Here is a 25,899-nt window from a genome sequence, read left to right as displayed (position 1 = left end):
TGGTGTGATGATGGTTGGAAAATGGCTGGAAATCGTCGTACGGCTTCCCTATTGCACTGGTCTTGACTCGTTCTCAAATCTTCCAAAAACTAATCTGGCGCTAGATGTTGCGAGTAGGATTGGATTGTGACAATCATCGCATGGGACAACCAAATGTATCAATGCTCGCTCCCTGAGACGGCATCATAGAGCGTGAGAGTAAAACATCAACGCTAGGTTGCTTTCGTGTCCATTGGAGCACCCTGAACATTTCTCCGAGTCAAGCAACCTCGACAACAAAGACGCTATCCCGTCCCAAGTCAGTTCACCACCCTCGGCCAAGGGGAGCTGCGATTGTTCGAGCTACAGCGTTGCACTGAGGATGAGCCTTTTGGCTTTCTTCTCTGAAAACAATCAAGATTCAGCAGATTTCGCCACCCTGGCAAGAGTTTAGGCTCAAGGCTTATAAAGGGCGCGTGAGGTGTGCCAGTGACGCTTAATGTAGGACGACCTCATGATGATGAATCACGTAGTGAAGGGACAGTGAGAATACGATGTGCAAGTGGCGACAGGAACATCCAAGTGCCTTGAGCCGACGTCATCAGGAAATCTTCAAGTCCTCTGAGGTAGTCAAAACAGCCTTCAGATGCGTTCGAAATTTCCTCAAGGCGACACACAAGGGGCGTTTCGCGTAATTGCATTCGCCACGAGGTTGTACACAAGTCTCAGCCAACGGCGAAGTGGCAAGCGATTCTCGGCGACTAAGGTACCTGCTCTGGTTTCAAGATCGATGACGGCTTTGTCTCGCAAGTGAGTGCCACAAGGAGTGACCAAGGACGAAGGCGGTCTCGACCTAGCAAAATTGATGGACGGGTTCTGGAAAGAAGTGTTGACAGCGAAGAAGTCGCATGCTCTGTTTTGGTTCGTGACATGAGCGCCACGGGATTTTTGTCTTTTTTGGTTTGCAACAACAAAATCTTCTAAGCCGTGACAAGCTGCGGTATAACCAATACAGTCTAGTAGTCGCGCATTCCCTTAACACAACATGGTCGTCTCCAGAACTGAATACAAAGGAGGGAATTAAAGATGGAGTCTGAAATACAGCCGAGAAAATGGAAACGGTGAGAAGAAAACTCGTAGCAAGCAAATCGTGTTACCTCTTGATAATCGCCCCTTCGCTCACTTCTTCTTCATGTACAGGATCGCCAGTCCAATGAGCCTGTACCCAGCGATGATTCCAATCAAGATGCCGACCCACATGCCTCTCCTGTCAGTGCCGTAACCGTATTGCTCCAAAACAGCCGATCCTGCGATTTTGCACTGCTGTTCCAGAGGGCTTGGGTACATGCATCGACAACCGCTTCCGCAGGAGTACGTACGGTCCTTGAACTCGCCAACCATCATCCCTTGGAAGACCCAGCTCTGATAATCAGAGTAGTGCGCCCAGTAGCGCCAGAAGTCGTTGAGGTTTTTCGGAGGGACCATGAAGCCACCCACGCTCATCCAGAGACCGTTGGCAAATGCCGTAACAGCAAGGGCGACAACGAAGACCGGTGCGGCGGAAGCAACCAGGACGACGAGGGACTCGGCAGCTAGAAGATCCAAGAAGAGGAACAGTACCCAACTCCAGAAACTGCCGCCCGTGGGGTTGAAGTTTGAGAGCCAGTACGAAATGACCGAGAAGAGGATTGTGATGATGACTGCAATAAGTTAGCGTGGAGGCACGATAAATGAGTCTGCTGAATTGAAAGTCCCTCCCCGGCTCATTTTCGCGCAAACTGCGCGTCTTAGCGCCATCATACTGCCAACTTTGGACATCACCACGCAAAATCCGCCGTCTCATGAAGTTCCGCGCGTGCAACCTCCCGCAATCTTTGTATGCGCTTTAATAGTTGAGACAATGCTTGCACGGAACACCATGAGGCGGGTAAATCACGCCTGAGCCTGAAATTTTCGCGACCTCATTACGCAAGCACCCCCTGACCAACCACAGCGCCAGATCGCGACTTTGGGTATCGCAGATGGGTAAAGCATTGAGCAAAGGTAGATAGGGAAATAAATGCAACAGTAAACAAGGGGGCTCAAGAGACTTACATAGAAAAGGGGCTCCTGTGATGAAGTTGGAGATCATGAAGGATATTGGCCCGTACAACCCGTTCGCCCGCTCTTTTATGAACAGAGAACGATCCTCTAGGAACGAGGGGATGTATGCAACACTCATGAAACTAAGAAAGGCAGCCCCGAACTGGCCAATTAGCATCAATTTGAGCTGTTTTGATGATATAAATCACTTACGAACTATTTGAAGTTAGCCCATATCACTTGTGGGGAGATAGGGGGATGTGGGAGCACTCACGATAGCATTGGTGAAGGACTGGATGTTTTCTTGGGACGGCGCCAACCTGAGCCAAACCGTGCCCATCAGGATGGCCAAGCAAACATACATGGCAATGCGAATTCCGTATGCGATGACATCGCGGTAGGCCTTGATCAACGAGCGGTGGACGAGGGTGAACGGGACCATCAATGGATTGGCTTCGGTCTGGGCTTGGACGGCCTCGCGGGAGGATTGCTGGGAGCTGATCTCGGAGATTTTCTGGTCGATGGCTTGTTGGTGTTCGGACTTTGTCCAGCTGTCTTGAAGATGAGCAAGCCTCCGCTGAGCCTCGTCGTGATTCTGGGAAAAGTCCGTGTTGACCATGTCAATGATGAACTCGGCAGGATTCGTATACATTGGCGTTGGGTAACCCAGGTCAGCAAAATATTGGGTGACGCCGGAGACCAGGCCGTTGTACACGGTGCGGCCCTGAGAGAGAAGGAGCAGCTTGTCAAACAGCTCAAAGGTGGAAGTTGATGGCTGATGGATGGAGGCAATAACGAGCAACTGATTTCACGTCAGCTTGAAAGGATGCGATGTTGGTGTTGCAACACTTACTCTATTATTCTTGGCGACATCTCGAATGAATGACATGACTTCGTGGCTAGCGGCGCTGTCTAGACCGCTCGTGGGCTCGTCGAGAAACAGGATCTTGGGGCTTGTGATGAGTTGGCTGGCAACAGAGACACGTCTCTTCTGTCCGCCACTGATTCCTTTGCGGATCGGAGTTCCGATAAGATCACGCGCCTGTCGACGGAGGCCGAATGAAGAAATAAGGCCTTCGATGCGGGCAATGCGCTCGGCCTTGGGGATGTTTCTGGTTCAAAATCAGTTGAAATATTTCTGGACGGCGACGAGGCTTTTACCGTGGCAAGGCCAGTCTGGCGGAAAAGTAAAGCGTCTCTTCAACCGTCAGGGCACCAAGCAGAGCGTCTTCTTGCTCAACAAAGGAGGAGATTTTTCGAAAGTTTTGGTAGGAGATGGTTTTTCCGTTCACGCGCAGCGATTTCTCCACATGGGCATTCGAAGTCGCATCCCTCCCAGATAGGACATTCAGCATGGTGGTCTTGCCACTGCCTGAAGGTCCCATAAGAGCGATGATTTCTCCAGCTTGGACATAACCGGACACGTTGTCCAGGATTTTTTTGGGTTGTTTTGTTTCGCGATCCTTCACAGTGACCGTGACTTGATCCCAAGTGTACGACTGGACAGTGTCATTGTTGAGATGAGCATAGTCTCCATAGGATCCTTTTTCGACATCGTTCGTCGGTGATGGCATGCCGTTGTCGCTTTTGGACCAGTTGAAACTGCTCTCAGCCATGTTGAACTCAGGAAGTGGGGACATTCGCGTCCTTGCGATGGAATCTCTCCAGGAGATTTCTGAACAGTGACTTGACTTTTGAATTGAGGCTCGATAACAAGGCTTGTCGAAAAGTGTGCAGTAGTGGGATGTGGACTTAGGCTGCAAGACGGTTGCGGTCAGATGGCCCCCACCACGTTTTAACAGATTTCTTTATTTTGGAAGTGTTCGCTGTCAACGCCGGGCTGGACCTCGCCGTGGTGGTGCTGAGTAGCGCCGGTGGCTGATGCCCCTTCGTGAACAAGGTCGGCGACCATTTTGGCCCCAAACGATCAACATCTTGTGCCCCACGTCCCGACTCGGAACATGTCGCGGGATCTTCCCAAGGACACTGCAGGGTTGTTTGCATGGCAATCTACGTCATCTTGCCTTTTTCAGCGTGTCGTCGAGGCAAGAGCACAACAGACCGCGTAGACGTGAAACGGGTCCAACATTCTTCGCAGCACCGGGATGGGCCGGAATTTCGCTGAGCCATCAGCGGGCACTCACGACGCCGAGCAACTTGCGCGTCAGGCGTCGCCGTCCAGTGTTATCAGAAGAGATACTACCGCAAGAAAGGGCATGAAGATAGGATTCTCCGGAATGGATCAACTCCTGAAGGACAAGCAGTGTCTCGCGGATCCAAGGAGAATTAGTGAGACTATGAAGCAGAAACACATGACCTGTCGATTTCCGACCTACACTTCTCAGCAAGTTGATGGCACGTCGTATCCTCAAGATTCTCTTGGGTGTAATGGTTGGCTTGAAGGCGGTCGGAATGGCAGCTGAGCCCTAACGGTTGAATTTTGTTCCTCATCTCCCCTGACTTGCCGCATACAGCATATATTGCCGAATTTTCAAATAGGCGGTTGCGGCACGCACATTCAGCTTTGAGGAAGCGGCTTGCAAATCTTCTTCTTGTTCGGCGGGCTGCACAGTAAGTACCGAGCGGCGAGGTGTCGAGGAGGCGGAGAAGCTTGTCGTGCGACCAATGGCCGGTGTGGAGAAGTCATAGATCTATGGGGTCAAGGCCACCGTAAGGCCGGAGTCATCATTCTAGAATAACCAAGAGTGACAATTGTGAGATCGCCGGCTGCCTGCGTTTGCAAGGCGAAAGACGTGGAGTTCTCGGCAGCGCTGGGGCGAAGATATGTGAACGGCTGAACCTCGGTAGGCGATTTTAGGTCGCCGAAGCGACTTGGTCCGAGCGTCAGACCCCTTGCCGTTCGGTGTAGCGCCGTTTGATTACAACCCAACGACAAACCTTTGCACTACATGTCTGTCATCCGCCTCCACGGAAGCCTTGTCAGCTTCATCCACAGCCACTCAATATGGCGGGTCTTTCTCTTTCTGCTCAGCCGCTTCGACCGATGCTTCTCATTGGGCAGGCTGCCATCTTTTTCCCAATTCGCGAGCAAAAGCGTGGAGCTGGTTTTGATGCAGTTCACCAATTCGGCGTGTCTGACCGTTGAATGAGGCTTTTGACCATGTTTCTGGCCCCAAGATAGTCCTAATATGGCGTTGATCAGGCATTGGCATAGTCATGGACTTTTCATAGCTCCATGTTTTGGCCCTCGGAATATGCGGGACGGCTTGATGGAATAAAGCCCCAGCCAGGTCTGCTCAGGAATCCCGAGTTCATAAACTCTATTCGGACCATCAATCTCTCCATCGTTTTCTCCGTATCAGAATACACCAAGTTTTGCACTCTTTGATATCGAGCTCCTGAAAACACCATGGAGTTTAAAGCAGCGTACAAAGATCCTATTGAGAAGATCCGCGTGGAGGAGTATCCACAAATGCAAGGTAAGTTTTCATTTTGTCAATGTAGTAGCCCTTACAACTAACTCAAGTAGATGGAACGTACCTCGACCATGGGGGATCGACGGTGAGTGATAATCACCCTTGTGAACATGCCACATCTAATGCATCATCAAGCAACATGCAAAGTCTCTGATGGAGCAATTTGCCCGAGACCTGACATCAAACCTCTATGGCAACCCACACTCGGGATCTGCCCCTTCGGTTCTTTCGGGGGAGAGAATGGACCGCATCCGCGAGGGAACACTTCGATTTTTCAAGGCCGACCCCGAACACTTCGACCTAGTGTTCGTTGCGAACGCTACTGCCGCCGTGAAACTCGTCTCAGACCTCTTCAGAGACCATGCGGATCGTTCGCGAGCAAGTGCACCATGGAAAAGATCCGGATTCAGGTACTTCTACCACATGGACGTACACACCTCGATTGCAGGAGTGCGAGAGGTCGCCAATGCCGGCCACCACTGCTTCTCCAGTGACCAAGAAGTTGAAGAATGGCTTTCTGGTAGTCATGATCACTCCTCGCAGAACAAGAGAGCAGCTCAGCTCTTCGCGTACTGTGCTCAATCCAACATGACTGGCCGAAGGCTGCCTCTGAGGTGGACCGGCGACGTTCGAAAGTCGAGTCATACAAGTGGCACATTCACACTTTTGGATGCTGCCGCATTTGCTACCACAGGCTGCCTCGACCTCAGCGACCCCAGCATCGCGCCCGACTTTACCTGTCTGAGCTTCTACAAGATCTTTGGGTTTCCCCATCTCGGGGCGCTCATCATCCGCAAGTCCCCGCAAGTGACGTCGCTGATCCGGAACCGCCGGTACTTTGGAGGCGGCACCGTAGAAGTTGTCACAGCGCTGGAGGACTCCCCGTTGCACTCCAAGAAAAAGACCGACTACCACTCGGCGCTCGAAGACGGCACGCCGGCGTACCTCTCCATCCTCGCGCTAGGGCACGCCATCAAGATTTTCAACCAGCTCTTCACCAGCATGACTTGCGTCTCGCAGCATACCGCGTCGCTGACAAAACGTTTATGGGATGGCATGGTTGGCCTACGCCACACCAACGGCCGACCAATGATCCAAATCTACAACCACAACTCAGACATCTATGGCGACGCAAAGACACAAGGAGCAACCATTGCCTTCAACATCCTAGGCCCCGATGGTAGCCCCGTCGCTCCCTTCGAAGTCGAAAAGACCGCCGACAAGAACCGCATCTACCTGCGCAGCGGACGCCTCTGCAATCCGGGCGGCGTGGCACAGCACCTTGGCTGGAGCGCCGCCGAGATCAGGGGCATGTACAACTCGGGCATGCGCTGCGACCTACCTGCCGGAGTCTACAGAGGCAAGCCTCTGGGGTCTGTGAGAGTCAGCCTCGGGGCCATGAGCACTCCCGGGGACGTCGACATCTTCTTGGACTTCTTGCGCGAGGAGTACCGGGACAAGGACCCCGTGAAGTATGATGAGGCGGAGCTCTTCGCTGGTGCAGTCGTCGAGTCGAGCGAGGATGAGTCCACAGTCGCGGGTACCTCGCGGGCTGCGTCAGAAAAGGCTCAGTATTCGGCAGCCCGACCGCGGTCTCGCAGGCTCTTGCTTTGGTTCTGTCGTGGTTGAAGCAGTGGTGCGATTTCTTGAACGGTCAGGCCGGCCGCTTCTCCCCTCTCCTTCTTGAACAAAGATCTGAAAGACGTACGTAAGGTGGCGTTTCGAGTACATTATTGTCAAGGCTGAATGAATTTGTTTTGAAAATATTCATTGGTTTTCAATACTCCAAGACGGCACAAGCCCACGAATGTGCTGAGCCTACGAATGCTCCCCATCGACACTCAAGCTGCGTGTCATGAGACACAAGACGCATCCAAAAATGGCGTTGTGCCCATGACCTCAAAAGATATTTTCACCCAATGCCAGTCCAAAAAGAATGGTCTGAAAGAGCCCCCCAAACATATCTCCAGTCCACCGCGTACTGCCGACGCGGGCACATCGTAGTCCTTTTGCTACATCACGTTTGCCCAATATCCCCTTTTGGAAGGACTATCATCATTCTGATGTGTCCTTTGGGGAGGAATGGCATCCGTCACCTGCTCATCGGAAACACTGTCCTCCCTTGTTCTTAAGTCCATTCTCGATTTCGGATCGTCCCCGGCCATTCTGACACGCTCCGAAGTCTCCCGCGCCTGGTACTCCTGTGGTGATGAATCAACCTTGGACTCTGGGTCCCGTTCAGTCGTATGAGCGATGATTTCGCGCAAAGGTGGCAACTCGACAGTGGCTTGCTGTGGGATCTCCGGTGGCTCTTCATTCGTGTCGCGGCCGACTTCGCGTCGTTCTGCCAACACCATCTGATTGTCGTCCGTCACATGTTCGACCTTGACTCTCTTTTGCGGCGGGCCCATCTTGCCATCGTTAGGGCTTCGATCATACCACACCATTCTCGAGGGCTCTGGTATGCCCATTGGCGTCCCTACGTTGCTTGGTGGTGGTGGTGCGCCTGAGCTTCTCTGATGGCGCGATGGCGTTACCAAGAGGCTCGATGCCATTGGCGACCCAGTGCTCTGCTCTCGATTTATTGGAGTCCATGAGTTGCTCGACCCGGCCGCCAACTCTGATGTAGGCGGCGGGCCCATTGATGCTCCCAGGCCTCCTGGTGACCCAAGTCTGTTGTTGCTCGCGTCATTTGGTGAACTTCGAGGCGCTGGAATCGGCGGCGGGCCCATTTTGCCTCTCAGACAGTCTCGCAGCCTCTGCTCTTCTGAGGGCAACGACGCAGGCCGACCCAATCTCTCGCGCTCAGCAGCCTTCCTTTCCGCATTCCACCTCTTGACGGCGTTCGCCAGTGCCATTCCCCGCGGCCAGAGGCTGTGGTCGATCTCGCCAATCACATTTTCGGCGATTTGGACGAACGCATGCGTGTACATGGTGCGCATCTCTTTGGGCAGGCTGTCGATTTGCGCGATGATGGCGTCTTGAGTGGTGCGGAGCGGAGTAAACATTGTTGACTATCAGTCGATGATGCTGTCAGCGCTCTTCCTCTCGTCCAGGAGCTGAAGAAGAAAACAGATATACTTTTTGGTCCTCCAAGGTGCGCACTAGCGGAATTCTAGTCATCTCCGGCGCGCATGCTTGGATGCTCTCATCCCAGACTATTTGACATGATCTATATGTCTGATACAGGTGGTAGCAGCCCTTGAAAAGACCTTCGAACGCACAATAGTACGTGCAAAATGCCGCGTCGGCGAATAAGGGGTTGTTGTCCATGATAAGATGTCGCAAATTGGATGGGATCGTTCTTGGTTGAGCTGTTGTCGTTCGTCTGCACAACTTAAGACGTTCGGTGAATCTCTGCTGCTCCCGCTTTCGCCAGGCAGTCGCTTTCAGCAGGCGGTGTGATGGTTCCTTCTCCCGATACATGTTGCCTCGCATTTTGCGGGATGCATGGTAGCCTCTGGCCTCGATCGATTCGAAGGAGCCTGGCAAAAAAGGATCACGGAAGACGTCGTCGACCTGGCTGATCCTGTTTCCATGTTCTTGCATCTCCAAGCGCTCGATCGCTCCTTGTAGCCGTCTCAAAGAACTTGGCGCGAAGTTTCCTTCGACTATTGGGAGTGTCAAGTTGCTTGTAGCCTTCCTTATCGGAAAGCAGGGACCCGAGCTCACGACTTCCTTCTTATGTCACCCAGGGGCGAGCAAACTTGGCCCTCGACAATTTACGTAACGCAGCACACTCCTCGCCAAAGTCATGATTCTTCAACAAAACTCAATTCATAAATAGTACCAACGAGCATACGTCTGAGCCTGGCGGCAACATCCGACTACTCCACTGTTTGCAGGCAGACTTGCTTCCTCAATCCCGACGTCTCCAGTTCCGCTTCATTGCAGCCTTCTTTCTTTCAAAATCTTGTCTGTCCAGGAAGTTCCTTGCGTATGGCCTGAATCGATTCGAGGTTCTTAAAGATTGTCAGCGCATCAACTCACGACAGAAGGGCGCAGCAGACTCACTCGCGGCGATGTCCACGACGCTCGACGAGAGGACTATGTGGCTTTTGTGGGGAATGAGACATCAGTGCTTGATTCGAGTCATTCTGGATGGGCTGTTCGACTGTGGCATCGAAAGCTTCCGAGACCATGTCTACAGGCGATGGTGAAATTATCGTATCGAGGACCTGCAAGCGCCATTCTCTATCAATCGCAGTCTGGACAGTCGGCTCAGGCTCGGAATCTCCTTTTTCTGGGCTTGCGTATAACCACGGTGGTGGACTCGTTTCAGGAGATGGAGGCGATGACACTTGTCGCTCGAGTATATCTTGGCCAGCAGGCTCGAAGTTCGCATAACTCTTTGCCTGAAAAGCCTCTGTCGGCGGCGAGAGCTTGCGCCGACTGTGGGGAGAATCTACTTGCGGAAGAAGACCCAAAAGATCAATCCGGATGGCGCTCTTGACGTCTGCGGATGGTGATGATCCATGCGCTTCTGAGACATCTTCTGCTGAAAATGCATCTTCTGTTCTTGGGAAAATCTTTGGTGGCGGGTTTTTTGCCCACACAGACGCCGCTGGTAGTGGATTGGTCGCCCGGACAGGCTCTGCTGCTGGCTGTGATGGCTGCCTCTTGCTGGTTAGGACAAGCCGTTTCCTGTTTCCTCTTTGAACCGCTGGCTCAGATGGCCAATCATCAACTGCTGAAGCTTTCTCTAATAGCGTCGGCTCATCTGCGCTGATGTCAAACGCGTGTGCATCCGTGGAATTATCGACTTCTGTAACATCGTCTCGTTGTGGGGAGCCTTGCGTTTCTGGCTCCGTGGCTGGTGATGACGCTCTCGTCCCCGCATCAGAATCAGACCGCTGAGATGTAGAGGATGCCGAACAATCACTCGGGGGAGATGCGAAACGCGCTGCGACGGCCGCCCTGACCGCTCGCCTATTTAATCCTAGACGAGTTGCTTCCTGGAGAAAGAGATGCGGCCCGAGTTCTTTGACACAATCTTTGATGGCTGATTTGATCACCGAGAGGATGCGCAAGTCAGGCCATTGAGTATCGTCTGCTCCAAAGGTTTGTGTGATGTGATTCCAAACGCAGATAATCAGCCGGTCACCCAGACCATGAGGTACCTCGTAAAGAGCGGATGCCAAATTCGCACCGAGAGCCTCACAGGCCTCAAGGCTCTTGGTCTGAATCCTGTTTCAGTAAAGGACGAAAAAGAAGAGCTCGGCGCCTTACATGCTCATCAAATACAACGGTTGCGAGAGAGGGAACCTCGAGCATCATGTCCAAACGATTGCGTCTGTATACCAGCTCCTGCAGCGTTGATTCGCTTATGGTGACGAGTTCCCAATGGACTTTGAGGCTGCGAACCAGTCCTCGAATCGTGCGATTGTAAGCAGTTACAACGTCGGCCATCTCCATGGTGTCGTAGGTCAGCGGCTTTGGGCGTCTTTGCTGGTACTATGAGAACGATCAGCTGTCTCCTCCAAATTCGAGTTTCAACACGTACTCAGCGAATGAAAGTGCTGCTGGATATCAGCCTGCACGCGGTAAAAATGTTCGTGATGGAAATGAGACGCGGACGTGAGACAGATCAGCGATTCGCAGAAGAGCACCGGAGAGGAAGAAGAGGAGAGGCGACCATTATCCCCGGCATCGAGCATTACGACTGCCTAGTCCATCGAAGCTGCACTCGTGGGCAGTGACATGCTGACCGGAACCTTCCCATTTTTAACACACACCCCCTCCGAGATTGCCACGTCTTTATCCGTCTCTCCGCAGTCCCTCTGTCCAGCCCCCTTTCGAGATCCAACTCTTGACCGAAGGGCGATTCCAATGCACGAGGACTCCAACTTGAGCGATCAGGCCCATATGCGGTCGATCCATAGGCCGGGAGAGCCACGGGAGCGCTGGATCCTGATGGTCAGGTTGTGTACCTGGTCCGAGACTGCGACTCTCTCCTCCTTGAGTCGGAAGGGAACCTTGGCCGCGTACTCTTCCGGGGTAGTGACCGCCTGGAGCTCCTCCAAGTAGCGCAACAGGCTACGCCAGAGTGCCGTATGAGTCGGGCGAGACTTGACGATGCCCTCGTACACCTTGTTGGCGTACTCTCTCATCTGCCTCTGGATGTTGGTTCTCTTAGCTTCAAATCCATGTCATGGAAGCCTCTCAGGTTCTCCTATCTCCTTGATCTCGCAGCGACGGACCAGGGTGCACGTCAAGGGGTCCATAGGCAAACCAGCCTTCCTCTGATAATCAGTGGCGTGCCAAACCGGAAGGAACAGGGACGTCAAGGTTGCATGGTCCTGTTCGAGACGCTCAATCGTGGCCACGTGGACCTTCAAGGTCTCCATAAGCGTCAAGTAGGGGTGGTGGATTGAGTGGTAACGCGGAAGGACTTCAGGAGGACCGCCGGAGAAGAGGTGGACGTCCTGAATGGGGTTCGGGGCGGCTTCCAGGACGGAATTCAATCCAAACTGATCGTTCCAGAGGTCCTCATGCTGAGAGGAGTGGTCAATGGTCTCCGAAATACCATGCTGCGACTGTTGATAAGTGTTGCCAGAGGGCTCGTGGGCATCATTGTCGCCTGCCAGGCCGAGCATTGGGGCTTGAATCGAGCTCATGGCGAAATCTTGGTCCTTGAAGATGGAATTTCGAAGAGACTTCGAAAAGATTTCCAAAGCTTTGCGGGCAAAGTGTCAAAGTCTTCTGAGAAAGTGGTTCGCTACTGCCGTATGCCCTCAGGGGTGGCCCGTGCGTACGTGGTTGCGGTGCCAATCCAGAACAACAACATTTCTCCGGATTAACCTTATGCCGGCGTGTTTGGATATTTTCACACAGCTTTGGCAGATCACTGTTCTAATAATCACAGGTTTGGCGATGTATAGGAATCCATGGGATGATTCTGGAGTCACGGCACCACAAGGAGCATTCATATTCAGGGGGTGCGCGCAAGTTTGTTGTTCAGAAACAAACCATGTTTGTTTGCGCGTCGATACGATCACTCCATGGCATCACGCAAAGGTCTTACAAGCAGGCAATGGATCAAAGAGAAGCATGAGCTGAAACGTATCGCATTGAAGTGTTCAGTGGCTTCAAAGAAGCCGGGGTATCCTCCGAGCCGAAGCTCAACTACGCATGAAAAGAGTAGCTTGAAGAAAGAGAAAAGTCTCAACCGAATTCAGCGACCTCAGCAAACTCAGCAAATTCAGCGGCGGTGACGGCACAGCTCCTCCAGGTTGTTGACGACCTTGGACATGGTGGGGCGCATGTTCGGGCCGTGGGAAGGGGACTTCATGTTCCTGATACCCTCGACCGCGTTGGCAAGCGCCTCTTTGTTGTTGTTGACCTCGCCGGCGATGATGGCGGCAGCATAAGCGAGTTGGTTGGCAAGGGTGGCGAAGTCGCGCTGCGGTAAGTTAGCCCTTGATCGTACTTCATGGTGGCACATTGCAACTTACGGCGGTCTCAGAGGCTTCGGTGAGCTGCTTCAAGGCACGGTCGGTGTCGCTCGCGCGCGCAGTGTCGAGCTGGGCTTCCTCGAGCGCGTCGACAGGCTTGCGAACGAGGTCCTTGACGTGGAGCAGGGCGGCCTCCATGGCCAGGGAAGCAGCCTCGACCGGACCCTTGGGGCGGTGCTCAGGGCGCTCATGGTGCTCAGGGACGCGAGTGGTAGGGGTACCGGCGACATGCTGCGCATAGCCACCATCGAAGTAGAGGTACTGGGGCGTAGGTGGCTGCTGGTGGTACGAAGGCGAAGTCATGTTCATGTTCTCGTCGTTGCGACCAGCGGGAATCCTGGCGCCTTCCATGTGCTGAGGGGGAATCTCCATTCCGTAGTAGAGGTGACGGGGAGTGCTCGGCTGCTGACCGTACGAAGATGGAGACATGTTCAGGTTCTCACTACTGCGGCTAGTGGGGATCCTCATGCCTTCGATGTGATGGGGCTGGCCGGTGTCAAAGTGCATCGAATGACGCGTGCCCAGCGCCTGGCGACGCGGAGGGCTATTGCTTAATGGTCAGTCAAAGCGTGCTAGCTTCGAGATTGACGTGAATTACTTACATGGTGTACTTGTCCTTGTTCTCCATTGCGAGACGTGAGTGATCGATGTGAAGATCGACGCGACGCGATGGGGGATGGTGGTGTTGAAAGGTGGAGGAAGGATTGATTGCCCGCCCACAAACGATGCAAGCTAAATACCCTCAAGAAGGTGTGAGATCAAGTGAAGCCCTTAGAGCCGGAGTTTCATTTTTCCGGGGTGCGATCGGGGTCGCAATTGGTTGCTTGTTGTTGTTGTTGTTTCCGTCTTGCGACCATCCCCTATGACTTCCTGGGCTTGTGGCCACAACGAGCCTATGCATACTGATCATCCATTGGTCTTTGAATTCAAAGTCAGTAGATCCCATGGAATAGCTGAGAAGCCTGGCAAATGTCTCGTTTCAATCGTTGAGGAAATAATGAGTAGCCCGTTGACCGAGCGCCCTCTTTGCGCCCGTGACGCCCGTGGATGTGCCCAAAGTCCCGCCTCCTTCCCAGACTGCTGAATCACTTATCCATACTCTTGAGCTCTTTGAGAACTTTCAAAATCTCCTGCTGGTCCACCGCCCACTTGGTGTCGTCGTGGCCGTAGTTTTCCTCCGCCCAGTTCATCAGGGTCGTCAGGTACTTGATGTACTTTCCTTTTCCGCGCTCCAGAAGCTCCAGCAAGTCTGTGTGGTTGGCAAGATTCTGCTGCAACGCCCGGTTGAGCTCGCGCTGTATTCATGTCAGTCTCGTCGCTCTTCCCAAATGTAGAGTACTCACGTGGAACTCTAGCGACTTGACAAACACTTTGATTCCCTGGTAAAACTTTGGGTCGTCGGCGCTCATCTCTTGGAATTCTTTGAAGAAGGCATTGTAGTCCTTGCGGCACTCTTTGATCTGCCGTCCCTGTTCGTCGACATTGTCTTGGATTTTCTTGAGGTCCTTTGTCATGCTAGGCTGTTGTGAGCGACTTGACTGCCTTGTACGGAAATTTTCCTTTGTCTCTTACTCTTTAAGCAAATTTTTGGCTGATGTCAGAGCTCGGAATCCAAGTTTCTGCTCTTTGCGACGTCTAAAAAGAAAGAGGGGTATGCGTGGCGTTTGTTTACCCTTGCGGGAGGTCACATGTTTGCACTCCCCCGCCGGTGGAGAGACGAGTATGACGAAATCACGCTTTTCGTATCACCCCATGAAAAGAAAGACCTTCACCCCATCAATGCCTTCGACTGTTTGGAGAAGGTTCGAGTGTAAAGACATCACCAGAGGTGGCTAATGGGGCAAAGGTTTCTGGCCACGAAAGTAGCTCGCCAAAATGGAAATCAGTCAAGTTTGATTTCTCCCATTCGGGAGTCTAAATGATCCGGTATCCCTGTAAATCTTCATGTAATCGCCCGGGGGTCCACCAAGTTGCTCCAAAGTCTCCAAGGGTGGAAGATCTTGCCGGGCCGACGCATTGCGAAGCAGCCTGAGCTCCGCCTGCCCTGAAATGACCAAAAATGCCTCCGGATTTGTGTTGCCGTATCACTGCTCCAGGGTCTCAAGATCCTTCATGATATCCAGCAGCTCCCTCTTTGATTTCGGCCAGTAGTCAATGTTGGACCAATGTAATGTCGCATCCGCCATTCCTCGCAGGTCCTTCATTTGGATGGCCCAAGTATTGTGAAAAATTTCCGGATCGATCTTTGGATACTTGCTGAGCATGTTCAGGATTGCTATGCGCAAATCACCCTGCGCATGGTTAGCTATTGGGTCGACCGCTCGCAGGTCGGACGTACGAATCTGGACAGGATTTCATAGAGTCTAGCGACGTTCTCTTCGAGTAGGTCCCCTGTCTCCTCGGTATGGAACTTCTGTGGGGTTTCAAAAGAGTCTGTGGCCAGAGCAATGGCCTGGCGAAACTCTTCACGCCACTCGTCAACCTTTCCGATGAGATCCCAGAGTTGTTTGTTGGCGAGCTCGCGGCTGTGGCGGGCAGAGACATCAGTTTCGCTTCCGGAGAAGGGAGGTGTTCACGACTTGCCTGGCCGTCGTCATATCTCCCCAGTGTTGTCCTGTCCAAAGAGATTTTGGGGTGGTTGGTGGAGGATGGAGTGTGCAAATGTGAAGTCTGAGGCTCTGAGAGATTTATGTCTCCAATGGAAGTCTGTGTCTGTGTCCGATTGAAAAGGGAAGGCTCGATACGCCCGCGGGTCACTCGTCGCTGTTGCTCAAAATTGCTCCCACGTGGACATTGTTGCCTGCGCATGCGTCTTCGAATCGCGACTCGTGCGCTCTCTCCGCTCCTTCCGCACGTGTCTTGGATATCAACACCAACGTGTTATGGCTTGCCTCATCCAGCTCCAGGGCATCTTTGAGTAAGATTGATTGAGCTAGGCACAAGACAGCGCCATAACAATGCCCATCATCCGCATTGTCGCAGCCTTGGATGCGAGTCTTGATCGATTTTTGCCCGCTTCCATTTGATGGCTGCAGATAAAGCTTCAAAGCTCGGCCGCAGTGATCGCTTCGGGAAGGCAAAGGTAGTGAGGCCGTCTTTAGAGCAACGATCAAAGCGTCCTGGATGAGCACATGCGGTTAGCTTGCTGTAAGTTTGCAAGTTTCCATCAAAACCTTGTACCAACTGGGAGGGTCATGAGAGCTCGATGCGCCAAGAGAAGGCTGCGACAACTGGAGACAAATGGAGTGTGGACGTAAAATGCCAAAAAAGGTGTCCGACGGACTTTTTCTGTTATTGCACAAGTCATTCTCGGGACGTGAGTTGTGCAGCAGGCCGACAGCGTGAGAGAACGATAAAAAGCACCGCAGATGGCATTTCGGGGGCGCCATTTGGAGGGCAAGATCGTGGTGTTGAGGGTCTGGGCACATGGTTCTTTTTCGAATGCTGAATATAAGCCAATTGTGCAACCCCTTCTTTCACGTACGACCATAGCAGGTAGAAAACTCGGAACCCCGTCCGCTCTTCCATAGATAAGCTACCTTGCGGCCGATTAGTAGTTGCGTGGGTGACCAGCAGCGAATCCCGGCTGTTGTACGTTTTGCGTTTTGTTCTGCGGTTTCTCTTTTTTGCTTGGTGGGGAGAAGTGGGCCCACTCTCGCACGATCTCCCGGCTGTTCCGCCAGAGATTGCAAACCTCAAAATGCCGGACAACAGACACTCAAGACTGACGTTTGAGTCTCTGGAGACTCGCCGTCGAGAGACGCTGGGTTTATGTTTTGGCGGCTCGACAGTCGACAGTCGACAGGCACGGCTTCTGCCATCAAGGTGCGAGAATCGGCGAGGATCCGGTCGTGGGTCTGGCCAAAAGGCGGCGCCAATGGTTTGGGCTCGTGGAGAAGACTGCCCTCAAGGTACTCAAAAGCCAAAAACAGTGCTCTTGACATGGACCATGGCGAGTCGCGCCACGTTTGTCGATTGCCTTGTCATCAAGACAGCAAGCATACGCGCGACAAGACAAACGGACTCCGAACCGCGAGCAATGAGGATCAGCAGCTGACGAATGTGCTGACAATAAGCAGCAGACAATGATATCACAGCAGAGTTCAGGCCATGATGGAGAGCAGTTGTGGGGATGAGGATGGTGGTTTTGGAATCTGACGGACGGCGCGTGACGGTGGCTCGACAGCTGGCCCAAGCTCCCGGCGCGTCTCACGACTCAGCGGCTTCCCTTACCCCGAGTCTTCACCCGCAAACTCTCCTCCCCAGACTGTTTTCCGACCATTTACAAGGACCGAATGCCGCGAGGCCTCTCCGCAACTTTCCACCATGGTGCTGCGTCTTCGCCGAGGTCGAGCGTGCGATTGGACCTCTCGTCAGACGCGTCGAGTTACCTTACGGCCCTGCACCTACCGCAGTGGGGAAGGCTGCCCGTCACGCATAGCCTGATATGGTGAGAGGCAGCAGCTTGCATCCTGCCGTCCGTTACGGACACGTCGAGAAGCGCCATGACCGCATAAAGGGATTCGCACTCTGGTGCTACTCGGGACCAGTCGATTTTCCAGCATCCCTCCAAGCCCCCTCATCCCCGCAGAGCTACCCCTCGACGCAGCCATAAAAGTCCATCCCTCGCTTGTATCTTCTCCGTCCAAAACAACCCCCGTTTTTGATGCTCCCTTGTCCAAAAGATTCCTCCGAATTCGATCATGGCCTCGAATTGTTGCTCTTTCTACACACACACCGGATCAGTGACGGCATACTCTGCTGTTCCAGCCCTGCGGTTTCTCCACGGCTATCTATCCGCCCTTGATTCCAACGACCTGGACTCGTACTCACCCAAGACCTTCTACGCCGATGCTGCTCTTTACCACGGCGCCGACGGGACGACATACCGCTCTGACCAGGAGATCTGGGACGCAACCAAGACGCGATTTCAAGATTTCGAATTCATGCACCATCAGACATGCGTGACGCGTGTAATCGGCCCCAACGTTAAGAGTCTTGCCCCAGGAGAGAAGCACGTCGTCAACGCGCAAGCAATCATGCTGTACAGATTGAAAGGATGGGAAGAGGAGCGGATGTTTGAGATTCCGAGGATGTTTGAATTTGTCATCGGCAGAGTTGAAGATGCGCCCTCACAGCCGACGGAAAATGGCGACACAGAAGAAGCCGGAAACGACAACGTCGCAGATGCAGAAGATGGAGCTGCCCCGGAGCGCGAGGACATCCAGCCAGGGACCCAGGAGTCGAACGGCATCGATGAAAAGAGAGGGTACCAAGGTCTGCAAATATACGAAGCCCGCGTGTGGTGGGACTCGGGCGCGCTCGCCCGGGCTATTGAGGAGAAGGCCAAAGAAGAGTCAAAGAGAAGATTTCGAGAAATTCTCACGCTCAACAATGGCTTCCTCGGGCAGGGCCGTCGATGAAGCGCCTGGCACTTGAACACTTTTCTGCTTGTGCAATGCCTAGCTTCGACGTCAAACAGGCCTAAAGCCAGAGGAGTTTTTCAAGGAGTCTCCAAGACACGCTTTGCAAACCGTGTGCGCTGTGCGCACCAGTCTGCTTTGCAGCACTGGATTCTCTAACCTGCGAGAAACGGAAGCGTCCCTGCAAAGCCTTGCCCACCGTTTTCAACTCTGAAGATTGAGTGCTAGCATTACCTTTCATGCGCACGACTCCACCAGGCCTCGCAAACGCTCTCATCGACCTCTGCTCGGGTAGCGATACATGGCGCGGTGACCAGCACTCCGCCCTTGTGAATGGGCTGCTCCCGAATCCTCGACAAGCCGGGTACGCCGCCTTTTACTCGCTATTGTACAGCATACCACATCTTGACTGCGCCTTGGGCACTGTTAGATGTCCCAAAAAGATCCGCGGATGCCACCGCCTGGACCAAAAGTGCCGGCCTCGATGGCCTCCGACGCTGAAATGCGTCGATCCGAGCATGGCAAGATTTGGATGGTGGAGTCTTTGCCTTGTGGTCCCGTCCATCTCCAGTTGCTGCGTGCGGAGGAGATCTGATGGCGGATCACGAACACGGATGCCACATGACGGCCGGACCTTCGTTTCCGCGAGCTAGCGTCGCGGTATCATTAAACATACCATCCATCTTAGTTGATGAAATTATCCAAAACAGATTGTCTGGTCTTCTATCTTTTCCTCTTCTGTTCTCTCTTGTCACAATAATTAATTTTCACGAGGCGCGCATATCTTCCTGTCTGCCGTCGACTTTTTGACTCAAACATACTATGATTTTAACATAGTGCTCTGCAAATACATCAGCACCAAAGTCGTTTGCTCTTTCTTTCCTATACCTTCTAAAGGTGCGCAACCCACTTGCTGGAGCTGACGGCTCTGGTCCTAGCAACATGACCACTTCGCCACGATCGCACCCATCACCTCCCTCAACAAACACCCCCTTTCATCAACCTTTGTGCATCTCTTCAATGCCGTCCAATACAACTCTCAGCTCTATATCACTGCAAAACAAAAGATCTCCCATCTCTCCTTGCACACACCAACACATGAGGCGACTCTTCGGTCCCACTCGTGCACGCACACACCCTCTTTCCCCCACAACACTAAAACAAGAACAAAAATGCAAAACGTACAACAGCCGGGATTCGCTGCTGGTCACCCACGCAACTACTAATCGGCCGCAAGGTAGCTTATCTATGGAAGAGCGGACGGGGTTCCGAGTTTTCTACCTGCTATGGTCGTACGTGGAGGACTTGGCAGGGGAATAATTTTATGAAGTGTGGCGAGATCAGGGGTGAGCAAGGGGGCCAGGAAAGAGGGAGGCAGCGACAGAAGGACCAGGGAGAGGAGGAGGAGGATATTTGCAGGGGAAGGCGATGTATGGAAAAGGTCTGGTTGGGGGTGAGGCCATAGAGTCATCAACAACAGCGGGTCATCGCCAGCAGCCAGCCGTAACGGCCAACGGCCAACCGCACGACCAGAGCCCATGGACAATTGGTCAATGAGATAGCTTTGCATTGCCAACTGTGTGGTTAAGACTATTTCGCCGCGTCTTGAATGGATGTGCGCTAGAACGCTTGCAAGGTCCAGCAGCTTGGGTGTAAAAAACTCCGAGACGAACAATCCAGCGCAATTTTGGGGCTTGACGAAGCAGACTTTCCAGCGCCGCGGAACGCGACGACATTGACAGCTTGTGGGCGAAAGTAGAGAGCGAGCGGGACTGGGGAGGCGGAGGGCGAGGGGGGTTTGGGGGTCGGAGGATTAGTGTGGTCAGTGGATTTGTCTGCCAGCCAGTCAGCTGGCGATGTAGTGCTTTGGCTTCGTTTGTGGGAAGCTCGTCTGCTAGATGTCACGTTGCGCTGCTTTTTCTGGTCGTAAGTAGTCACTGTGCTAACATCAGCATGTTCTTTGTTTTCCCGTCTGTTCTCACAATCCAAGCGGCAGAGAGAAGCGCACTGGGTCGCAAAAGAAATGGCTGGCGACTCCAAGGCAGCACAAGATGCTCGAATCCTCCCTGTAGGCATCCTCTTACAAACTCAAACGTCCAAGTCTTTCGGCAGCAAGGTGTTTGATCGCTCCCTGTATACACATTGCTTGGTTCTTGGACTTGGTCGTTTGGCGAGTTGACCTCGTCCTTTTTCCCCGAATTTCAAAGTCAAGCTACACGATCGAAATCATCGAATTTCCATCAGACGGATCATTGACACAGAGAAGACCACAGCACACGGAACTAATGCAAAGGCCAATCTGGCGTACATTACCACTCGGAGAATCAGGATTCAACCGCGTCAACTAGCCCTGATCTGTTCCAATTTATTCGACACATACTCGGCGGCAAACTTCGCGTTGTTCAGCGTTGAGGGTGGCTCAACCGAGATGACTATTAACCGGCTGTCTGTTTCGTCTGGTACGTTAGGGCTTCTCTGTACATAGCTACGGCATGCATGGGGCAGAATTCTACCACCTGGCTAGATATTACCAATGTCCTCCCCTCGACCTTAGTCACATTTTCATGCACCATTCCTAGCTTCATGGTAATACCCATCTGACCACCACCTCTTCAGACATCGCAACTCCCTTACAGCCACAGTCAAGGGACTAGCCACAGCCAAGAGCTGTCATACTTCCTACACCCAAACGCCGTGCCAGTTGCACATGAAAAGCCAATGCCAGGGATCTCCGCCAGCACTTTTCGACATTCCGGCCTCAGTCCATTCTCTAGCCTCGGGAGGACTGGGGCGACGTAATGCGGCATTCAGATCTGATGATTTAAACCCTCGCCTTGCGGGGCACAACCCTAGCGTCAAGGACTTGACATTTGTGTCGCCGCTCGCCGAGCATGGGGAAAACGTGATGCAGGTACACAGGTCGTCGCATCTGACAAGTGCCCAGATCTTCCCACATGATCTTCTGCAGTCGTCCCAGAACCACGGGTCGAAGGGTGTGCGCGACACAGTGCTGATTGCAGGGTCCCAAGATGCTGGGATGGGTGGTGGGGGTTTTGGCTTTTGAGTGGCTGCCTCCTTGAGTGCCGTGGATGATGGTTGGCTTCACTTCGCGCACGAGCGAGGCGAGATCGCGTAGGCGTCTCGATGAAATGAGTGAAAGATAAGAGAGAGGAGGAGCTGAGGATGATGGGGGATGCGGTCGGGTGAGAGAGAAGAAGTGTCATCTACTTGACTACCATCATGCGCCGAGTGATTTTGCTGGTTCCTCTCCTCCATCTTCCTTTTATCTTTTCTCGAGGTGAACCGGGCAAAAGAATGGCCAAAGACTTCTAGCTGATGCTGTTTCCAGTCGAGGAATGGCTACTCTACAAAAGCAAGCGCTTCAACTTGTCTGTCTCCGTCTCCCCCTTTCCGCCCCCTCTTCCACTTCCCCGCGATCGATCCATCCCGTCTCATCACACCAATGACATGCGCAACAGACATGCACTCTCCCGATAGGGCTTTTGAGACTCAACCCCCACCTCATGGGCGCGCCTCTGCTTCGGGAGCCGTTTTCTTGGCGAGCGGGCCGTCCCGTAGCGCCGTGCCGATGTTTGGCGCTGCGAGGCGGCAGAGACAGGAGTGTAGGTTCGGCGGATGGAGAATGTGATTAAAGGTACTGTGTAGAAGAGGTGATGATGGACAGAATGTATGCGACGGAAATTGAAAGAGGCAATATGCTGTGGATAATTGCAGTCCAGGACGGAACGGGAAAAGTAGACTCTGAAGATGGACTGAAAAAACTGCGGAATGACGTGTGAGTAAATCAAGCGATGAACGCATTCAAGAAGGCGCAGAATCTCTTGGGCTGACTGCTGAGGGCAACATAGTTGTGGTTCCTACTTTCTGACGAGAGAATCTACGACATGGCAGCCACCCCCAGTTTCTCACAGCACCGCCCTGCTGTGAACCAGGGACAGTGCTTTATGTGAGTGGCACGAAGACGGGTTTCAGACATGAGAGGCCTGCGCCTCGAATCTCACGCCGTGGTCGAGGGTCGTCAAGTCGGTCTGCGCCACCGCAGGTGATGAGAGAAATTCAACCCAGGCTCAGCTTCACGTCGTCGCACACTCAGACGCAAGCGCTTGAATGCTCCTTGTGACTATGCACTAAGAGAAAAATTCTCTCTATGCCAAAAGACGTCAAGCGCTGAAATACTCCTTATGACTATCCACCAAGAGGAAAATTCTCTCTATGTCAAAAGACGTCAAGCGCTTGAACACTCCACGTCTCTACGTGTTCTGACTTGGCGAAAGAGATTCTCGGATCGGATTAGCAATTGCTTTCATCACCCACGGTGGCGCCTACTCCCAAAGCAGTACGGATACATGATGTAGGAACCAACACAGCGACGTCATGTCATCCAGAGCAGCGTACCTACATAGCAGCAGGATGAGGCGGACGCCAAGGGGCGCAGGTCAGCGCAGCGGTCGAAGGAAGAAGGACCCGCACGAGCCACAATCCTCTGAATCCTCTGGCGTGCCCTGCAGGGTCTTTGGCGCAGATGGCGCTGGTGGACGGATAAAACGGTATGTACGTATACTGGGTCGAGCAATATCACGGGTCGAGATGCATGAAATTGGTGTGGAGAAGGGCTGGCTGGCGACGGTGTTCGAGATGCTGGCTCGTTTGAGCACGCCGCAGGAGGTGCGGAGAGAGGGGTGAAGAAGCGGAATTGAGGGCGGCAGCGGGGACCGAAGTGTGGACTGATCAGATTGACGAGCCTGGAGAAGGGTGCGGGAATCCCGGGGATGGTACACCGAAGGTGTTTTGGTTGAGGGATGGATGTTTGAATGGAAAGAAAGTCATGGCGGTCGGCGGAGAGGCTAATGGCTTGGCCAGCTGCTTGGCCGGCTCGGCGGACGGCGCGGACGGACGGACAGCGGACGGCTTCCGCGTTGACCTGCCATGTCTTTGTCAACTTCAATGTCGCGACTCGAAACTTCAACGTCGACGTCAACACCAACACCATGACGGACGAAAAAGAAAAACGGCGACTCAGCTCCAGAGGATCGGTTTCGCATCAGTCGACGCTGTGCAAGTGTCGGTCAGGCCTACCGACAGAGGGCTATTTTTGGGCCCACCCATCTCGACGTCGTCCAGCACGCGCACCGCACTCGCATTTCCGCATCCGTGCTGTCAGGATTGTCATCCCTGCGGACCAACAGCAGACAGCCCGGCGACGATTCGACGCGCGACGTTGTGCAGACAGCCCAGCGCCCTTCTGAGGTCAGCCGCCTCTTGGCTTTTGAGCTCGACGGTCGAGTGATTGCATGGCGTCAAGTCGGCCGGCGAGTAGCGCGACAATGCCGACATGGACGCTGGACCTGGTACTGCGACATGCGAAATCAATACTTCATTGACGACGTCTCTGCAGCGTCCCGGGAATAATCAAACGCGACACGCCAGAAACGGCTGCATGGTGCGAGATGCCGACGCGATGCGATGAGCTGCCCGCCCTGCGATGCGTTGCGGCTCCAGGCAGGAGGCAGGCAGACACATGGAGGCAGCAGGCCGCCAGGGCCACCAGATGGTGCTGTCCAACAACAAGGTGGTCATGCAGCGGGTAGTGTTCCCTGTCGCCGGGCCTTCTCGTCGAGTCCACATTGTCCAACAAACAACAAATCGAGTCAATTAGCTTCATTTGCTCCCTCGCACTGCTGACCACGACGGGCATAGCCGAGTGACACCGATGCGACGTGCGCCGGTCATCGCGGTCATTTGCTGACAGCCTATGCCGGACTGAGGGGAAAGGGCTTTCCAGCACACCACCACTCTGGCAATCTATTCCAAGGGCGTGCGGACCACCTCATCTCCCCTCAACAACCTGAACATGTCCATGTCGAGTCAGTGAACAGTCCACCGGGGAGCCGGAATTCTGCTATCTTCTCCCCACATGGACCTGCTGGGACCGTTCTCTTGCCTGTCCGAAGGTTTGTCTCTCTCTAGGCACCACGTGGTCCCAGCGTGTTTTTTCACCAACCCAGCATGGCAACATCTCTGCAAGAACAGCTGGGGATGCACATGGCGGCGATGCCGAGTCGAGGGAGAAGAATATGGGACCATTTGCCAACCACGAGGCCCTTGTGCGTGCCGCATTCCTGGGCTGCTGCCAGCTCGCCTTCTCATAGGACGGACCGGGCCTCTGACGCTCCCCGCTAGTTGGCGAGGCGAGACAACGGCTGTCGACCGTGGAGACCACTGGGAGCTAGCAAGTAGCCGGAGACAAGAGACAGCTGCCAACCTCCCCAGGTCACCACGCCCTTGGCGCCACCACCGGGGTGGTTGTCCGTCGACATGGGTAAAGACGGCCTGCTGGAAACTGCATCGTCGAAACGTCGTCTGAGCGCCATGGTGATGAAAATAGCAGGCCATCCTTCTTGCCCATCAACTGCCCAAGTCAGGTCCCAGAGGAATGCAATTGCTGCCGGAAGCGTCCAAGCACACTCGGCACCCTCAATTCACGGTGCATGAGCTAGCCGCATGAGGAATATGCGCCTGAGGGCAAGCGAGTGAGCACATCGACCACGTCCAACACCACAACCACGACCACCCGCTGCTCCGGCCACATACCCCTCCACCATTCTTTCTTCGCGCGCTCCACACTGTCACTGCTCGACCTAGTCTTGGACCATGGCGCCCTCGTCCCGCGCCTCGCAACCGCCTCCCGTCTGGCGTGCCATGCCCTGCCCAGGATGGATGACGACAACGCATGTCAGCTTCTCTTTCGTCTCACCCTCTCTCTCAGCCCGCCATGCACGAGTTGCAGCAACCCTCCCAAAATAATTGCCCTCGCCCAAGCCTCGACGCCTGCTGCCCTAAACTGTTGCACGGGAACGGTCCGTCCGCCAGTCGTCTCGTCTGGTCTGATGTGAGGCCCCGCTGCAATAGGAGGAACTCTACGCCGCATCGCACGCCGCCGCGCCGCACGCCGCCATGGCCTCTGCCCTGCGCGCCCGGCCGCTCGCTCCTTGCCCTTCCCCTCGACTCGACCGGCTGGCGTTTGTGAGTCGTAGTACCTGCATTGTTCCATAGTTGTGGACGTGGAGCCCCCGAGTACGTACAGGATATTGCCTTTGCGACAGGTCCAGCCCTAAACACCTTCCCGACGTGATGTATTTTTGCCCTGACCCACCGCTCTGGGACCGCCGGCCACCGCTCAGTTAAAAAATGGCAGATGCCTGCCGCAGCAGAATGATGATCTGACGCGCCTCTCAGTTCCCTACCGTTCCTAGCTAGCCTGGCGAGGGCCCGCACATGCACTTAGCTGCCCTCTTCCGCTCCGCCGCTTCCAACTCTCGGTACAGCCTCCGCGACCACCCGACCCTTTACCCTATTATGTTCCCCGATCACTTCCTGCTTGGGCCAGTGTACTAAATATTTCCATTCTGGTCCTTGTATCACACTTACTTTCCCCCAATCGGGCTTGCTGTCCGCACCATCCCTCACCGTGTGCTGGCCGTCGGGCCCGCTCAGCCTACCGTC

The 25,899-nt window shown here is 53.9% G+C and overlaps 12 protein-coding genes across 12 annotated transcripts; 4 read left to right on the top strand and 8 right to left on the bottom strand.

The window, feature by feature from the left end:
- Positions 1–929: 929 nt before the first annotated feature.
- BKA78DRAFT_284217 (putative ABC transporter) lies at positions 930–3,635 on the bottom strand (the record flags this gene model as incomplete). The annotated part of the gene is made up of 5 exons (XM_066885685.1): positions 930–1,679; positions 2,074–2,224; positions 2,336–2,863; positions 2,915–3,173; positions 3,223–3,635. 5 exons carry the CDS (start codon positions 3,633–3,635, stop codon positions 1,159–1,161), a joined length of 1,872 nt encoding a protein of 623 aa, XP_066743706.1. The 3' UTR covers positions 930–1,158.
- A 1,859-nt stretch (positions 3,636–5,494) lies between these two features.
- BKA78DRAFT_317427 (pyridoxal phosphate-dependent transferase) lies at positions 5,495–7,195 on the top strand (the record flags this gene model as incomplete). Its single annotated transcript, XM_066888710.1, has 3 exons — positions 5,495–5,501; positions 5,552–5,583; positions 5,634–7,195. 3 exons carry the CDS (start codon positions 5,495–5,497, stop codon positions 7,125–7,127), a joined length of 1,533 nt encoding a protein of 510 aa, XP_066743705.1. The 3' UTR covers positions 7,128–7,195.
- Positions 7,196–7,597: 402 nt separating this feature from the next.
- Positions 7,598–7,824, bottom strand: BKA78DRAFT_317426 (uncharacterized protein). Its single transcript, XM_066888709.1, has one exon. It carries the CDS (start codon positions 7,813–7,815, stop codon positions 7,627–7,629), a length of 189 nt encoding a protein of 62 aa, XP_066743704.1. The 5' UTR covers positions 7,816–7,824; the 3' UTR covers positions 7,598–7,626.
- A 1,684-nt stretch (positions 7,825–9,508) lies between these two features.
- Positions 9,509–10,913, bottom strand: BKA78DRAFT_296683 (uncharacterized protein; the record flags this gene model as incomplete). Its single annotated transcript, XM_066886650.1, has 2 exons — positions 9,509–10,678; positions 10,728–10,913. The coding sequence occupies 2 exons, from the start codon at positions 10,911–10,913 to the stop codon at positions 9,509–9,511; spliced, it is 1,356 nt and encodes a 451-aa protein (XP_066743703.1).
- Positions 10,914–11,353: 440 nt separating this feature from the next.
- BKA78DRAFT_371922 (uncharacterized protein) lies at positions 11,354–12,115 on the bottom strand (the record flags this gene model as incomplete). The annotated part of the gene is made up of 2 exons (XM_066892717.1): positions 11,354–11,614; positions 11,699–12,115. 2 exons carry the CDS (start codon positions 12,113–12,115, stop codon positions 11,354–11,356), a joined length of 678 nt encoding a protein of 225 aa, XP_066743702.1.
- Positions 12,116–12,486: 371 nt separating this feature from the next.
- On the bottom strand, positions 12,487–13,697 carry BKA78DRAFT_155650 (uncharacterized protein). Its single transcript, XM_066883016.1, has 3 exons — positions 13,555–13,697; positions 12,953–13,502; positions 12,487–12,900 (listed from the first exon to the last, which is right to left on the bottom strand). Exons 1-3 carry the CDS (start codon positions 13,578–13,580, stop codon positions 12,700–12,702), a joined length of 777 nt encoding a protein of 258 aa, XP_066743701.1. The 5' UTR covers positions 13,581–13,697; the 3' UTR covers positions 12,487–12,699.
- Positions 13,698–14,829: 1,132 nt separating this feature from the next.
- BKA78DRAFT_380718 (uncharacterized protein) lies at positions 14,830–17,097 on the bottom strand. The gene is made up of 3 exons (XM_066892976.1): positions 16,682–17,097; positions 15,291–15,477; positions 14,830–15,243 (listed from the first exon to the last, which is right to left on the bottom strand). The coding sequence occupies exons 1-3, from the start codon at positions 16,894–16,896 to the stop codon at positions 15,037–15,039; spliced, it is 609 nt and encodes a 202-aa protein (XP_066743700.1). The 5' UTR covers positions 16,897–17,097; the 3' UTR covers positions 14,830–15,036.
- A 558-nt stretch (positions 17,098–17,655) lies between these two features.
- BKA78DRAFT_296679 (uncharacterized protein) lies at positions 17,656–18,375 on the top strand (the record flags this gene model as incomplete). The annotated part of the gene is made up of 1 exon (XM_066886649.1): positions 17,656–18,375. One exon carries the CDS (start codon positions 17,656–17,658, stop codon positions 18,373–18,375), a length of 720 nt encoding a protein of 239 aa, XP_066743699.1.
- Positions 18,376–19,172: 797 nt separating this feature from the next.
- BKA78DRAFT_155568 (uncharacterized protein) lies at positions 19,173–19,810 on the top strand. Its single transcript, XM_066883015.1, has one exon. It carries the CDS (start codon positions 19,318–19,320, stop codon positions 19,693–19,695), a length of 378 nt encoding a protein of 125 aa, XP_066743698.1. The 5' UTR covers positions 19,173–19,317; the 3' UTR covers positions 19,696–19,810.
- A 2,830-nt stretch (positions 19,811–22,640) lies between these two features.
- On the bottom strand, positions 22,641–23,746 carry BKA78DRAFT_317406 (uncharacterized protein). Its single transcript, XM_066888708.1, has one exon. It carries the CDS (start codon positions 23,384–23,386, stop codon positions 22,769–22,771), a length of 618 nt encoding a protein of 205 aa, XP_066743697.1. The 5' UTR covers positions 23,387–23,746; the 3' UTR covers positions 22,641–22,768.
- Positions 23,747–24,137: 391 nt separating this feature from the next.
- BKA78DRAFT_155478 (uncharacterized protein) lies at positions 24,138–24,945 on the top strand. The gene has a single exon (XM_066883014.1). The coding sequence runs from the start codon at positions 24,311–24,313 to the stop codon at positions 24,758–24,760; it is 450 nt and encodes a 149-aa protein (XP_066743696.1). The 5' UTR covers positions 24,138–24,310; the 3' UTR covers positions 24,761–24,945.
- On the bottom strand, positions 24,827–25,317 carry BKA78DRAFT_317404 (uncharacterized protein). Its single transcript, XM_066888707.1, has one exon. The coding sequence runs from the start codon at positions 25,126–25,128 to the stop codon at positions 24,871–24,873; it is 258 nt and encodes an 85-aa protein (XP_066743695.1). The 5' UTR covers positions 25,129–25,317; the 3' UTR covers positions 24,827–24,870.
- Positions 25,318–25,899: the final 582 nt, after the last annotated feature.

This window comes from Phyllosticta capitalensis, assembly GCF_038381095.1.
Source record: "Phyllosticta capitalensis strain CBS 128856 chromosome Unknown BKA78scaffold_6, whole genome shotgun sequence".
NCBI classification, from domain to species: domain Eukaryota; kingdom Fungi; phylum Ascomycota; class Dothideomycetes; order Botryosphaeriales; family Phyllostictaceae; genus Phyllosticta; species Phyllosticta capitalensis.
This window is presented reverse-complemented; position numbering and strand designations above follow the sequence as displayed.

Bases quoted from the DNA above. Each gene is read 5' to 3' on its own strand.
- BKA78DRAFT_317426 (XM_066888709.1), bottom strand. From the start codon at position 7,815: ATGAAGAGCCACCGGAGATCCCACAGCAAGCCACTGTCGAGTTGCCAC.
- BKA78DRAFT_155650 (XM_066883016.1), bottom strand. From the start codon at position 13,580: ATGGAGAACAAGGACAAGTACACCAT. The intron at 13,503-13,554 runs GTAAGTAATTCA...CTGACCATTAAG, and splicing joins AACAAGGACAAGTACACCAT to CAATAGCCCTCCGCGTCGCC. The intron at 12,901-12,952 runs GTAAGTTGCAAT...AACTTACCGCAG, and splicing joins CCGAAGCCTCTGAGACCGCC to CGCGACTTCGCCACCCTTGC.
- BKA78DRAFT_380718 (XM_066892976.1), bottom strand. From the start codon at position 16,896: ATGTCAAGAGCACTGTTTTTGGCTTTTGAGTACCTTGAGGGCAGTCTT. The intron at 15,478-16,681 runs GTCAGTCTTGAG...TGCCCGCCACAG, and splicing joins GAGTCTCCAGAGACTCAAAC to CCGCGAGCTCGCCAACAAAC. The intron at 15,244-15,290 runs GTACGTCCGACC...AACCATGCGCAG, and splicing joins ATGAAATCCTGTCCAGATTC to GGTGATTTGCGCATAGCAAT.
- BKA78DRAFT_155568 (XM_066883015.1), top strand. From the start codon at position 19,318: ATGACCACTTCGCCACGATCGCACCCATCACCTCCCTCAACAAACACC.
- BKA78DRAFT_317406 (XM_066888708.1), bottom strand. From the start codon at position 23,386: ATGGTGTTGGTGTTGACGTCGACGTTGAAGTTTCGAGTCGCGACATTG.
- BKA78DRAFT_155478 (XM_066883014.1), top strand. From the start codon at position 24,311: ATGGACCTGCTGGGACCGTTCTCTTGCCTGTCCGAAGGTTTGTCTCTC.
- BKA78DRAFT_317404 (XM_066888707.1), bottom strand. From the start codon at position 25,128: ATGCGTTGTCGTCATCCATCCTGGGCAGGGCATGGCACGCCAGACGGG.